The sequence below is a fragment of the Prunus persica genome, chromosome G1, assembly GCF_000346465.2.
Source record: "Prunus persica cultivar Lovell chromosome G1, Prunus_persica_NCBIv2, whole genome shotgun sequence".
In the NCBI taxonomy this organism is placed as follows: Eukaryota; Viridiplantae; Streptophyta; class Magnoliopsida; order Rosales; family Rosaceae; genus Prunus; species Prunus persica.
The window spans coordinates 32960468-32973470 of NC_034009.1; the positions used below are offsets into that span (position 1 = coordinate 32960468).

Here is a 13003-nt window from a genome sequence, read left to right on the forward strand (position 1 = left end):
TGAGTCAAACCAAAGCCCGACAAGCAGAAAACATTTGTAAGCCCAGAGCCCAACAAGCCACACTAGCATCAAATAAAAGACCAAGAAAACCCACCCATCGGAGAATAAAAAGAAAAGATCAAACGCTAGGTCAAAGATAAACAGCAGCCTCTGCAGGATAAAGGACCGAGTTGCTTATACTCTTCCAAACTCTTACTTTTCCTCTCTAACAAATAAATGGATATTGATTCTCCTTTTATGTAAGGAGATACTCTTCCTTCTTGCGAATCATTATCTGATATATGTGCAAAAATAATTTATTAATTACATAAAAAGAAAAAATTATACACACATATTATATTACTATTAGTAAGGATGTAGTCTCATGCAACGGTGATAATATCTTTTACTATTTCCGTCCAATAATATAATAAACATAATGACATATTTAAAAAAAATTTCACGTATCATAATATTATTAGTTGAGAATAATAAAATAATATTATTCCAGTTATAAATAAGTTTTTTTTCCCCACTTACATGATGATGATAATGAGGAAAGTATTTTTCTAAAAAAAACCACCATCTCTGGCCAATATTTATTTAGGTAAAAAAATCATTTCTTTCATTTAATATGGAAAAAAGGAGAATTGAAATCATCGAAGATCACCATAATTATCCTCTAAACCTCATGTGACTCACACCAAAAGTCCTTGCCATCTCCCTTCACACCCAAAAGAGAGTTTGGGAAAGGAAAAAGGAAATAAAAAAGTTGTGATTAAAGTTCAGGTGAGGAGTAAACCCAAAGTCACCCAATTTTCTCCTTGTGCGCAAATTGGTTGGGAATGGAAAAAATTGGATCCAACATCATCAACAAGGGGAGGAGGAGGTAAAGAGGAGTTCCTTGAACCTCAGAGAATGATGGCCAAGTATTTCACAAAATGGTTTTCCGATCTTGATTGGCGGCTACTTCTGTTAGTTATCCCTCTCCTCTTTTTTATCGTCTTCTTCTCACTCTCATCTTCTTACTCTCCCACCAATTTCCCCCTCTCTCCGTTTGCTCCCATTCGATCTTTCCTTCGTGGCCGTGCCTTCCAGTTCCAGCAGCCGCCCCTCAACATAACAACCCTAAACACTCTCAATTCTACAACTAGTGAGTCCAATCGGAATGGGACCGACGAGTCGTTGAAGAAGCGCAAGGATGACGATTTGCATCGGTCCAGAATAGCCGTGTGTTTGGTTGGTGGGGCCCGGAGGTTCGAGCTCACGGGGCCGTCCATTGTCGACAAGATTCTAAACCAATATCCGAATTCCGATCTTTTTCTGCACAGCCCTATGGACCCCAACGCCTTCAAGTTCTCGCTCCTCAAGGCCGCGCCTAGGATCGCCTCCGTCAGAATCTTCCACCCCAAACCCATGCTCGAGACTGAGTTCCAGCTCCGAGTCCTAACCGCTCACAACTCGCCCAATGGCATTCAGGTTTTCTTTCTCGATTCTTGTCCCCTCTTTTCTTTTTCTTTTTCTTTTTCTTTTTTTCCTCAAAAAATTATAATTAATATTTACTGATTAATGTGATTAATATTTGATTTATGATAGTTTTGGTATGTATCTGAATCTGATGAACAAAGACAAAGTAACGATGAATTAATTTTGGTTCGTTGACCAAAAACCACTAAGAAACGAACGTGTCTAATCGTCGTATCTGTTGCTTTTGTGAATGGGAATTGGAAATAACGTGTTTGCATTTATTTCTTCTTACTGCCGTTTTAGTTGTCTATTCCCACTTTTCTTGCTACCGTAGCTATTTAAAAGTAAAATTTGAAACTTGTTTTTTTAATTAATTCATTATAGTATTTTTTTGTTCTTTTTTCTCCACCAAATAATTCAAAAGTGTTTCGCACATACCAATTTTAAATGTTTCAATAAAGTCGTATAAGGTCACTGTTCTCTTTTTTGTTTTGTTTTTTCCCTTCTGGTTAAAGATTTGTTATATATTTTTAATCTCAACTCTTGAATACGGCCAAAACTAGAATTACGTGACTGATGTATTATCTTAATTTCTGGGTCGTGTTGACAATGTGTATGCAGGGCCTTTTGCAATACTTCCACCTGGTTGAAGGCTGCCTTACTATGATCCAAGCATACCAAAAACAAAACAACTTCAGCTACGACTGGATAGTCCGAACCCGAGTGGACGGCTACTGGAATGCCCCGCTCCACCCTAAACACTTTGTGCGGGGACAGTACCTGGTCCCTCCGGGCTCCAGCTTCGGCGGACTCAACGACCGCTTCGGAGTTGGCGACCTCAACAGCTCCATAGTCGCCCTGTCGCGCCTCTCCCTCATTTCCAAACTCCACGCGGATGGGTTCCGCCAGCTCAACTCGGAAACCGCCTTCAAGGCCCAACTCACCACCCGAGGGGTGCCATACGTCACTAAACGACTTCCCTTTTGTATTGTAACGGACCGCCAATACGGCTTCCCACCAAGCCGTTTCGGAGTGCCAGTGGCGTCGCTGTCAAGCCCGGGCCCATTGAGCGGGGCCAAGTGCAGGCCCTGCAGGCCTGTGTGCCAAGGCCCCTGTGTAGCGGATGTGATGCTTAGCCTGCAAAGAGGGTGGAGCTGGACCCCCTGGGCCAAAGGCACGCTCCAGCTTTGTGATGCCCATGACGCATGGGAAAAGGGTTGGGAGACCACATTTGACCGAGTTGCTGGCCAGAAATTCGCTGCCGAGCGAAAGCGAGTTTTGGGGTTGACGGTGAAGCAGTGCATTGATGATTTCAACCAAATGAAAAACAGAACTGCTAACTGGGAGGCACCGCCAGTGGACGAGATTTGTAGCATTGGGGTGCTTGCGCCACCCCACTGAACAAAAATCCTGCCTGGCTCGGTAACTTTTTCTCAAAAAAAAAAGAGTGGCAAAGATAGGGGAAAGAAATATAGAGAGTAATTTTGGATTCGTAAACAATATAGAATATTGTTAGGACAGAGCATCTCTACTCTACATGTGCTTCATAATTGAAAACTTATACAACTTACGATGTGTTTAGGTTTTTTTAATGGAATCTTGGGATTACTTAGTCTTTGTCTTGTTGGGTTTTCTTGGGTTTAAGGCTTGAGGCCCAAAAAAAAAAAAAAATTTGTGGAGAATTTCCGGTGGCCGTGAAATATCTATCTTCCTGGGACGCCTCAGTCAGTGACACAGAAGCTCCACTCAGACTATAATGAGTGGAAAGTTATAAGGGGTAAGTTATAAGAGGTTCACTTTATAGCCATCAGATCAATCCAAGGGCTGGGGAGAATTGAGATAAAGTTTTACAATCGGGTAAGTGAGGAACCCAAATTCGAATTTAATATCCAACAGGTCCGAAAAAGAAGAAGAAGAGGCAAGTTCGAAGTTTGAACAGAAAAAACTCATCGCTCTAAAACCCATAGCTCTGAGAAACGGTTGAAGGCAACGGTTAACGACGGTTGAAGGCCATTCTGTTCTCGAGACCCTGAAAAAGTATTTATTTTGAGTAGAAAGGGCAAAGGTGTGGATTCCGAAACAGTGAAGGGGCGAAGTAGTGGAAGGGGAAGGAGAGAAGCCGTATTCGTTGGAAGTGGTAGGTTCCATTTGTGGAGCAAAGCCACACAAAGACCCCGCACAGACACCTTGCGATTGTTCAATAACCATCATTTGGTGAGTAATTTATGGAATTTGAGTTTAGGGTTAGAGTAATGGTTTTCTCCAATTTGTACCATTAATGTTGTTAGATTTGGCATCTCTTCTTTGTGCTTCACTTGCATGTTAATTTTTGCTTGGGTATATGTTAAAAAACGAATGAAAATCAAGTCAATAACATATCAATAACATGTTAATAATGATATGAATAAGATAATGGTGTTGAATTGGAGGAGGCCCTCAAAACCTTCCACATTTGAAGCAGTGCAGAGTGCAGAGTACCTCTCTGGCACTATAATTTATATATTTTTTGAAATAAATATTATTTCATTTGTTACTAAATTTGCCTATGAGAAATGAGAACATATAATAATAAACTCATGAATAAAAGTGCAAAGCATTTGAAATAAAGGTGGATCTATGACGATTGTGGCTGACTGAAGAAAAAGCTAGAAAGAAAGAAGGATGTAGCAATGGCTTAGCAAGCAGATAGTAGAGTAGATGCTTTGCTTTGCTTCCTTCCACTATATTTCTTATTTATTTATTTATTTTGTGTTGTGTATGAGATGACAATAATTGTCATGTGTGTGAAGTGCAGAACTTGCCTAGATTGCACTCACACTCACTCAGGCATCAACCACTGATTGGAGTTTGGATCCATAAATAAAACACATGAAATTGTTTGTAATTCACATAATCATTGCATTAACAGGTATTTGCACAAAATTTGTCATATGCTTTGATGATATTAAAGCCTGTGATCAGTAATCCCTATACTCATGTACTTTGTAAAATTTGTAATGTGCCTAGTTGACTAGTTGTGTAAATACCAATGTGATTGTGCAAATACGTGGTAGTATATGTGTTCACGTTATTTCATCTTGTATTTCAGGAAATGGGATCCAACGTGGAGCTGGTATGGCCAGAGTCAGAGGCATATTCGTCACGGGTGAACAACTGCTCACATGCAAATTCATCTCTAGCTGCAATTCGAGCGAAGTTGAGTGCGGAACAATTAGAACAATTCAAGACATCATGCTTTGGCCATCTTCTGAATATAGATAAGATTTAGTTTAGCGGGCAGATTGTGCATGGGGTTGTGTTGCGTAGAGTAGTGGGGCAGGGTGTGAAAGACTTGGATGGACAGAATTTCTTAATAGGGTGTGACGTTGCTCAATTCACTCGTCAGGATTTCTGTTTGATCACAGGGCTTCGTTTTGGGGAAGTGCCTGAAGTTTCCAGTTGAGAGAGTGATGAAATTAGACTTCAGAAAAGATATTATATAGACGAAGGAATCACATATAATGCTTTAGAAGAAGCATTTCTGAGGTGCACAGAGGAAGATGACATCTACAAGCTAGCTCTTGTTTACTTTACTGAGTTAGTGGTTTTGGGAAGGGACAAACATTTGAACATCAATCTAAATTACCTGACCCTTGTAGAGGACTTGGATGTATTTAACAGGTATCCGTGGGGTTCGGTGTCCTTTGACAAAACCCAAGACAGTCTATTTTCTGCACCAATAAAGTATGTGAAAAGCTTTGAAAATGAAGAGGGAAGATGGAAGGGAAAAAGTAAGGTAATGTGAACAAGCCGGAGAAATGAGAAGGGCAAGAAGGATAAGCACGGTGAAGCGCAAATGAGTGGCTGAAGTTCTAAAGGTTTCACGTATGCTTTCCAGGTACATGGTAATAATGTTCATGTCAGTTATGTTTTATGGACTTTAAAACTTAAATAATGACTTTTGTCCTGTGAATTGTATAGATTTGGGTATATGAATTAATTCCTAGAATGGCGGACCTAAATTACTGCAAGGTTGTTGATCCGACAGCTATCCCGCGTATTTTGCGATGGAGAACTACTATGTCTGTTCCCTAAATGAGAAAGTTGAACAATTATTTTTTCCAGAGCAAAGAGGTTTGGTTTGCAGCCCTTGGAACTATTTATAAGATTCAATAAAATTATGAAGTAGAATGATTGAATATGACTCTTGTCTGTATTCTAAAACAGTCAGTTCAGTTGCGGGCGCTATGTCTGAGTGAAGAGGAAATGAGACAACCATATTGGAGTTGGCCACAGGATCGCCTTGTTGTTGTCTCGGCAGAGTCAATTTTTTCTTCATGTGCTGACGTTGATGAGTTGAACAAGGTGGTAAGCTTGTTGAGGTCCGAGTTGTTTCAAGTAAAGCGGGAAAATGACGTCCTTAAGTTAAAGGTCAAACGGATGGAAAAACTTTTGGACCACTGTTTAGGTCCTCAGTTTGAGCAGGAAGTAAGGAGGGACCTAGCTTTACTGAAAGAGAGGACAAATCGTTGTATCATCTCACATCTATTTAAGGGAAGTGAGGAAATGGATGACATTCAATAGGATGAAGGGCCAAGTAACAGAAATGAGGGAGAGGAAAAGGAAGATGAAGGGATTGAAGGGGGTGAAGGGTCAAGTAATAGAAATGAGAGAGAGGAAAAGGAAGAGGAGGGGATTGAAGGGGGTGAAGTGCAAGGAAAACCAAGTGAGGTAGAGGAAGCTCAAAGGAAAAAAAGTGAAGGAGAGCAAGTGAAAATAAAAAGCAGCAAGGGAGAGGAAGCGCAAAGAAAGAGCAGTGAGGGAGAGGAAGTGAAAAGAAAAAGCAGTAAGGGAGAGGAACTGCAAAGAAAAAGCAGTGAGGGAGAGGATCCGCAAAGAAAAAGAAGGGAGGGCAAGGAAGTGAAAAGACAAAGAAGTGAGGAAAAGGAAGTGCAAAGAAACCAATGTGAGAAAGAAGTTAATGAAGTTATGTTGCTTGGCGATGAGATTGGCGAGAGCACGGAGGGGACAAAGGTTGAGTTTACTCTCGGGGACATTGATTTGGATCAACCTACAGCTGTGCTATCTCAGTTGAACGTTTGGTTGAATGATAAAGGTAAAGTTGTGGAACAAGCGGTCCAATTACGGAAGAGGAAGAGGATCATTCCTATGTGGAAGATCATTGAAGATAGTGAATTGGTTCAAAAAAATCTGCCAGAGACAACCCGACTTCAGATGTTAGACCCAATGAAGGCGATTCCGCATGATGATATGTTAAAATTGCTGAAACTTTGTTAGGAATGACGCCATAACCCAAAGTAAGTCCCTTGTTTTTTAAGATAGAAGGCATGAGTGTATATATTTTTTCATTGTTGTGTTCTAAATTTTTTTTATATTCATAGTTTGGTGATGCAATTTGGCAACGTGGAAGGTGAGATTGAATTCTTCACTTCCCTCGTCAAAGCTGACGGTTGGCTGAAAGCAGATGTAAGTTTAATTGATTATGCATTTGTTTTAATGTACATAGATTATGAGATTAACAAGAAAAACATGTGCAGCACATTGATTTGGGGTTGTATCTCATTCGGAAGCGACAACAAGAGTTGGAAGAAGTAGAAATATCGGACTGGACAACGACCGATGTATTTTTTATGGTATGTCATAGCCCTTGACCAAGTGCTGTTAATAATTACAAATTATCCATACTTGCTTTGTGGAGGTGTTTAACCATTCATTGTTTTCTATTTCATATAATCACATCCATACTTGCTTTGTGGAGGTGTTTAACCATTGATTGTTTTCTATTTCACAGAATCGCATTTATACTTACTTTGCGGATAATAAAAGAAAAAAGAGAGCAGGTTTGGTGGAAAATTAGAAACAGTTTACTGAACGTTGTAAATGGCAAGGTTCCGGCATGTGGGATGGATTGGCAGAACGCTTATAAGGTGTATGCCCCTTGTATGTTGACGAAGTACAAGCATTGGGTGGCTGTAATGATTGATCTGGTTAAGTGTGAAATTGAAGTGTACGATTCACTGGTTTCACTTATTCCAGAGGAGATCTTAAAGGAAGAACTCGCCCCGCTTTCAATTACGATTCCAAATCTTCTCAACACCATCGACTTTTATGAAGAAGGTGTTTATGCAAACAATTGCAGCCGGGATTGGTGGTGTCCGTGGCCAATAGAATGTGTGTATGTTCCACATCAGTCTAATCAGCAAGCACAACTTTTTATTTAATTTTATTACTTTAAATTGTCAATTACGTTAGAATGTCATTAGTTGAATTGATCGAGTTCTTGTTTTGCTTCAGAGGCGATTGTGACATGTTCGTGTTGAAGTACATTGAGCTTTTGAGCACTAAGATTCCGTTAGCTACTTGCACCTTGCAGAACATGCCCTTTTTTCGGTTAAAATTGGCTGCAGAGATAACACGAGGAGATGCTTACATGCCATGATATTGGTTGAACTTGGTTTAGGTACATGATGATTAAATAGGTTTTGGGAATGTCCAATTTCAAACTCATGTAAATACACAATAGAGACCTACGGGTCCTTTTCGAATTTTACCTATGCTCTTCTATTCTTCTTCGTCTTTCTCAATCTTAGTGTATGTTTGTACATAATTTTAGGTTTACGTTATTGGACAATAACAATTAGAACCAAAATAGTGGCAAATATTATAGCGGATGCATGCTTTCATTTCAATTAGTGTGATACTACGCTACGTTTATTCTCATATTGTGCTAAACGTATATGGAGTTGGATGCAGAGTATAGACAGAAAAATGAAGAAACTGAAATGGAGATGCTGAGGCTTGGTGAGGAGAAAGGTAAATGGATCTATAAATCTATTGCACATAGGCAATCTAAATGGATAGGCATATGAGTTTTTGAAGTTAGACACATGTCATTCCCATACATAGAATGTGCCTATGGAGTGTAAAGTATTTTTGGATTTAATGAAACAAACATTTGTGTAATATTAGCCTAACTCCTTCACGATATTTACATAACCTTAACCAAACTGCATTGAATTGGGATTTAAAGACTGCATATGTGAATTGGGATTTGAAGAAGGCATATGTGAATAGGGACTGATGGCTTTTTAAATGTATTACATCATTGCAAAGTGATATGTCATCATTTATGCAAGCCACCATTTCAAATATCATATCTCAATCTTTAAGCCATTCAACATGCCTTGACTTAATCGCAATGGGTTGCATCTTAATAAGGTAATTCTGTAAGGGAATAAGTGGCTATGGCCTTGCCTCCAATGTTTTATTCAACCATGCCCTCTTTATAAAAACACATGAAAAAATGTCCCCAGGTGCAATGCTATAAAAACTCCCTATTGGTTCCGTACCGCCCCTCGGGTTTAAATCCCTCTCTCCTTTATAATCGGTTAATAAATTCGTTGATTTTCTTTATTTTATTAGTTTTGGGCAGCTCAGTAGCATAAAAGTAATGTATATTGGTGTGTCTATATTGCATGTCTGTTACATCTATATTGCTTCTCTATTGCGTGCATATCTTACATTTATTGTATGTGTATTGATTGTTTATTGCTTACGATAGGAAATAAACAACAATACACAGGCAACAGACAAGCAATATACACACAACAGACAAACAATATACACGCAATAGATATGCAATATACACACAATAGACATGCAATATACATCAGTCCCCAATTACACCAACCATAAGGAAGTCGTATTGAATAGGAAATTATACTTAACAGTTGTTCTTCCTACTAAAAGAAAGAATAAGGTCCGTTTCCCCCCTTAAATCTTACTTGAGTGGTACTTTTGCCCCCAATAAACATCCAATATTGGAGCAATAACATTCGATATACATGCAGCAAACAATCAATAAACCTTCAATAAACATTCAATATCGGTTCAATAACATGCGAAATACATGCAGTTAACAATCAATAAACCTTCAATAAACATGTAAACAATCAATAAACCTTTAATAAATATTCAATATCGGTTCAATAACATGCGAAATACTTGCAGTTAATAATCAATAAACATTCAATAAACATGTAAACAATCAATAAACTTTCAATAAACATTCAATATCGGAGCAATAATATGCGAAATATATGCAGTAAACAATCAATAAACCTTCAATAAACATTCAATATCATGCGATTTATATGTAGTAAACAATCAATAAACTTTAAGTATACGCAAATAAACAATTTATATACACTAAATAATTATGCAATTTTCAAAAAAAATGTATTGTCTTATTATTACATCGTATTGGCCCTGTATTGTGATTTTATCGTCTTCGTATGACTTTATTTTTTTAAAGTAAGTCTTGGAAAGTTTTTGCTGGGTTTCAAACAAATAAATGCTTTTGTTTAAATTCAATGCCAATCCACCTATTTCAAGAACAAAAATTACAAAATAGGTTTGAAAACTCATTGGTGATGCGTGCAACATGTCTTTTTAGGGAGAACTTTCACAATCCTTGAATCGGTGCACTTAACTGGTCATTAAAAGAACAAATAATATAACAATTGATACAACTAATAAAACTAATACCAAGTCCTTAATGGACTTCAGCATATTCAGCACTGTAGCATCATACGTGTCATCTTGCTGTTCTGCTTCAGCGGAGGTTACATCAACCCATTCGAATCCATTGCAATTGGTTGCTCCCTAATTGCAGGCATCATATATGCAAAATAATTCTATCAGAGTTAGACTTAGGTTTTTTTCACCGACATACATATTCTTGAAATGAAAACTTACATAGGAGGTTAGACACTTCCAAAATGGCTTCCCTCGATTTTTATCTGATTTTGAAACCCGAAGCACTATTGTAGCTCCACAATACTGACACCTCTTTGTTTGAGCGGGAGATGAAGACGAAGACATGTTGAATCTTCTCACTTGTACCTCTTCTCACTCAGATCTTCTCACTAAAACCTTTTCGGACTCATACCTTTTCACTCATAGTTCTCAGTCATACCCCTTCACTCATAACCCTAAACTTCTCACTCAGCTCTCTCTCATCTCTGCCCAAATCAAATTATGTCCTTCTTGTCTGTGTGTGGGTGGGCTGGTCACGATCTGGACACCTGTACCGTTAGAATTGTGACACCTTTTACCCTGAAAAGCAATATAATATTTCACTACCAAATATTAATCTGAAAATTGAGGGGACACTGCTTGAAATATATTATTTTATTTATATTTCATTAAGGCAACTAGTTGGATAAGAATCCATCATCATTGGTTCCATTTTAATAACATTACTAGGGGTAGTTTGGTGAGGGAAAATGAAAAAGTATCTGATGGGACATTCTATGACTAGTCAGTAATCCATCACATTTGTATCAATGAATTTGATGGGGGGAAAATCCTAAAAATGACTATGAAAATAGGTTATTAATTGACTTTTTGACTGTCTGACTCTCTTTGCATTTTGATGACGTTTTCCCTTCTTTTGTCTTGAGTTTTAGGGTGTTGGGTTCTGGTTTTTTAAAAATGGTCAACTTGGAAAAACCCCAAGTGGAAACACTTCAAAACACTACAAACAGAGGCTAAAACAAAACCAAAACCTCATATATTCTCATTTCTCCCCTCTTCCACTCCTCAAATAGTTCCATTCCAAAAACATTTCAATGAATTCGAAACATTTCACTACACTCGGAGGAAAGAGAAGGAAGTATCACATTTGGATATGCCCCAAGCCTTCATCCCGGAGTGAGCTTGGTTTAAAGTGATGTTATACGTGGCAACCCAATCATCAGAAGATCTCTTCCGTATGGCATTTGTGTGCTCATTGTTCTATACGTTGGCAAACACTCCACAAGTGTGGAACACCATTTCAATGACAAAGTACCCAGACTATCCTAGCTGGTACCATGCCAATCCTGCGGTCCAACATTTCTTACAACAATGCAGGGCTTGCGATAACCCTGAGTCAATATTTAGAGAAGCATTCGAAGTGTTTTTCATGCAGGGTAACGTGGAAGCATTGTATGGGATGCGCATTGCAGCCACGGCTGGCCATATGGAAGCGGCATATCTAGTTGGACTACTTGGCATGTTTAGAATTGGTCTGTCAAAAGAGGATGCATTAGAATTCTTGTGTTCTTTGAATCAACGTAACAACATTGATATAAAAGGAACCAGGGATGCTTTGAAACGAAGATTAAGCCGAGTTTTCTCTGTTGCAAGACATATCATATATATGTTTTACTATGGGAAGATTAAGTTCAATCACTGCAGCGCTTGTAACAACAATGAATGGTGTTTTGTTATTCAAGGCTGGCTTACTGAAGAAAAGATAAATCCTGCCTTCTGGACTTGTTGCAATCGATGCAAATGGCACCGTGAGAGTATTTATTTGGTTCAAGGTGATGCGTGTGTATGTTGTGCAAGGGAATCCATACCCTTATAATTAGTTGTAGTACGTTTTTATGGTTTTTATGCATTGTGGACTTGCTTCTCTTCAGTTCTAGGTTGGCTGGCTACGTTGTACAAATATTGTTTAAATGTTGGGTTTTAATCTATTTTGTATGGTGTTTGTGCTGTCATAAACCGTTTTATATATAAATGTATAATATATATTATATAGTGGAATGATTACTGACATCATAGACGGCCACGAATGACATTTTACTGACACAGATATTTTCCACAACTGCAATCTTAATATTTGGTAAATGAAAAGGCATGCATGGAGTGAGTAGGTGTTTTTTCACCAGTGCTTGGGAATGACATTTTCCCACTTAGCATATCTCAAATGATTTGGTTACACGTTTCTTAAGCAAAACTTGAACAGTGAATGACTTTAAATAATTTTTTCCTGATGTTGTAGAATGGATGACTTGTATATTTCCATTTTATTTTTCAAAACATTCCTTAAACCTAAAAAAGAAAAAAAAAATTAAAAAATTGAAGAAGAGAGAAACTGATTTGCACCAGAAATGGTCTATTCGCACGGAAAATAAAAATTAAAAAAAAAAAAGTTGGAGTAAATATAATTGACAAATGTACATACTAAAAAGTAATATAATAATAATAATAATAATTTAGGATAAATAATAATAAAATACTAATGTAGTATAACCATGAAACAGGGAATTTAGTAGGAAGATGATTGGGATTTTTGTGTATTTAGTTATGAATTTTTCAAGAAAAAGTAATAAAATAATAATTTTTGGTAAAATGCAAGGATGTGGCCATGTTGACTGACGTACACTTATGCAAGTGGTGAAAGGTGACGGGCTGAGATCGCGTCAGGTGTCCTCTTGCAATTATTTTGGCCTTTTTAGTGCAAAAATCTTTGAAAAAAGGTAATAAATAGTAGGAACATCCTAAAAATGCCCCGACAATTACTCCGGCCTCCTTGTAACGTTATAAAACTAGGGGAACCTATAAATCATTTGTTTCGTAATGAAAAAATCTAAATTATTTTACATAACTCACTTTCCTCTTAACCCTAAGTATATATGTTTGTTAACTTTAACTTCTATAACCTACTTCAACAAGCATCTCCCGTTAATGTTCGGAATTATTTTTTAAAATGCGTAACCATGAA

General features: G+C 37.8%; 1 protein-coding gene and 1 long non-coding RNA gene across 2 annotated transcripts; both read left to right on the forward strand.

Annotated features, from left to right (window-relative positions):
• LOC18788743 lies at positions 573-3063 on the forward strand. Its single transcript, XM_007222087.2, has 2 exons — positions 573-1458; positions 2068-3063. The coding sequence occupies exons 1-2, from the start codon at positions 898-900 to the stop codon at positions 2845-2847; spliced, it is 1341 nt and encodes a 446-aa protein (XP_007222149.1). The 5' UTR covers positions 573-897; the 3' UTR covers positions 2848-3063.
• LOC109946593 lies at positions 6308-8018 on the forward strand. The gene is made up of 5 exons (XR_002269715.1): positions 6308-6743; positions 6828-6912; positions 6984-7079; positions 7238-7621; positions 7741-8018. It is a non-coding gene; the product is annotated as an uncharacterized LOC109946593 (long non-coding RNA).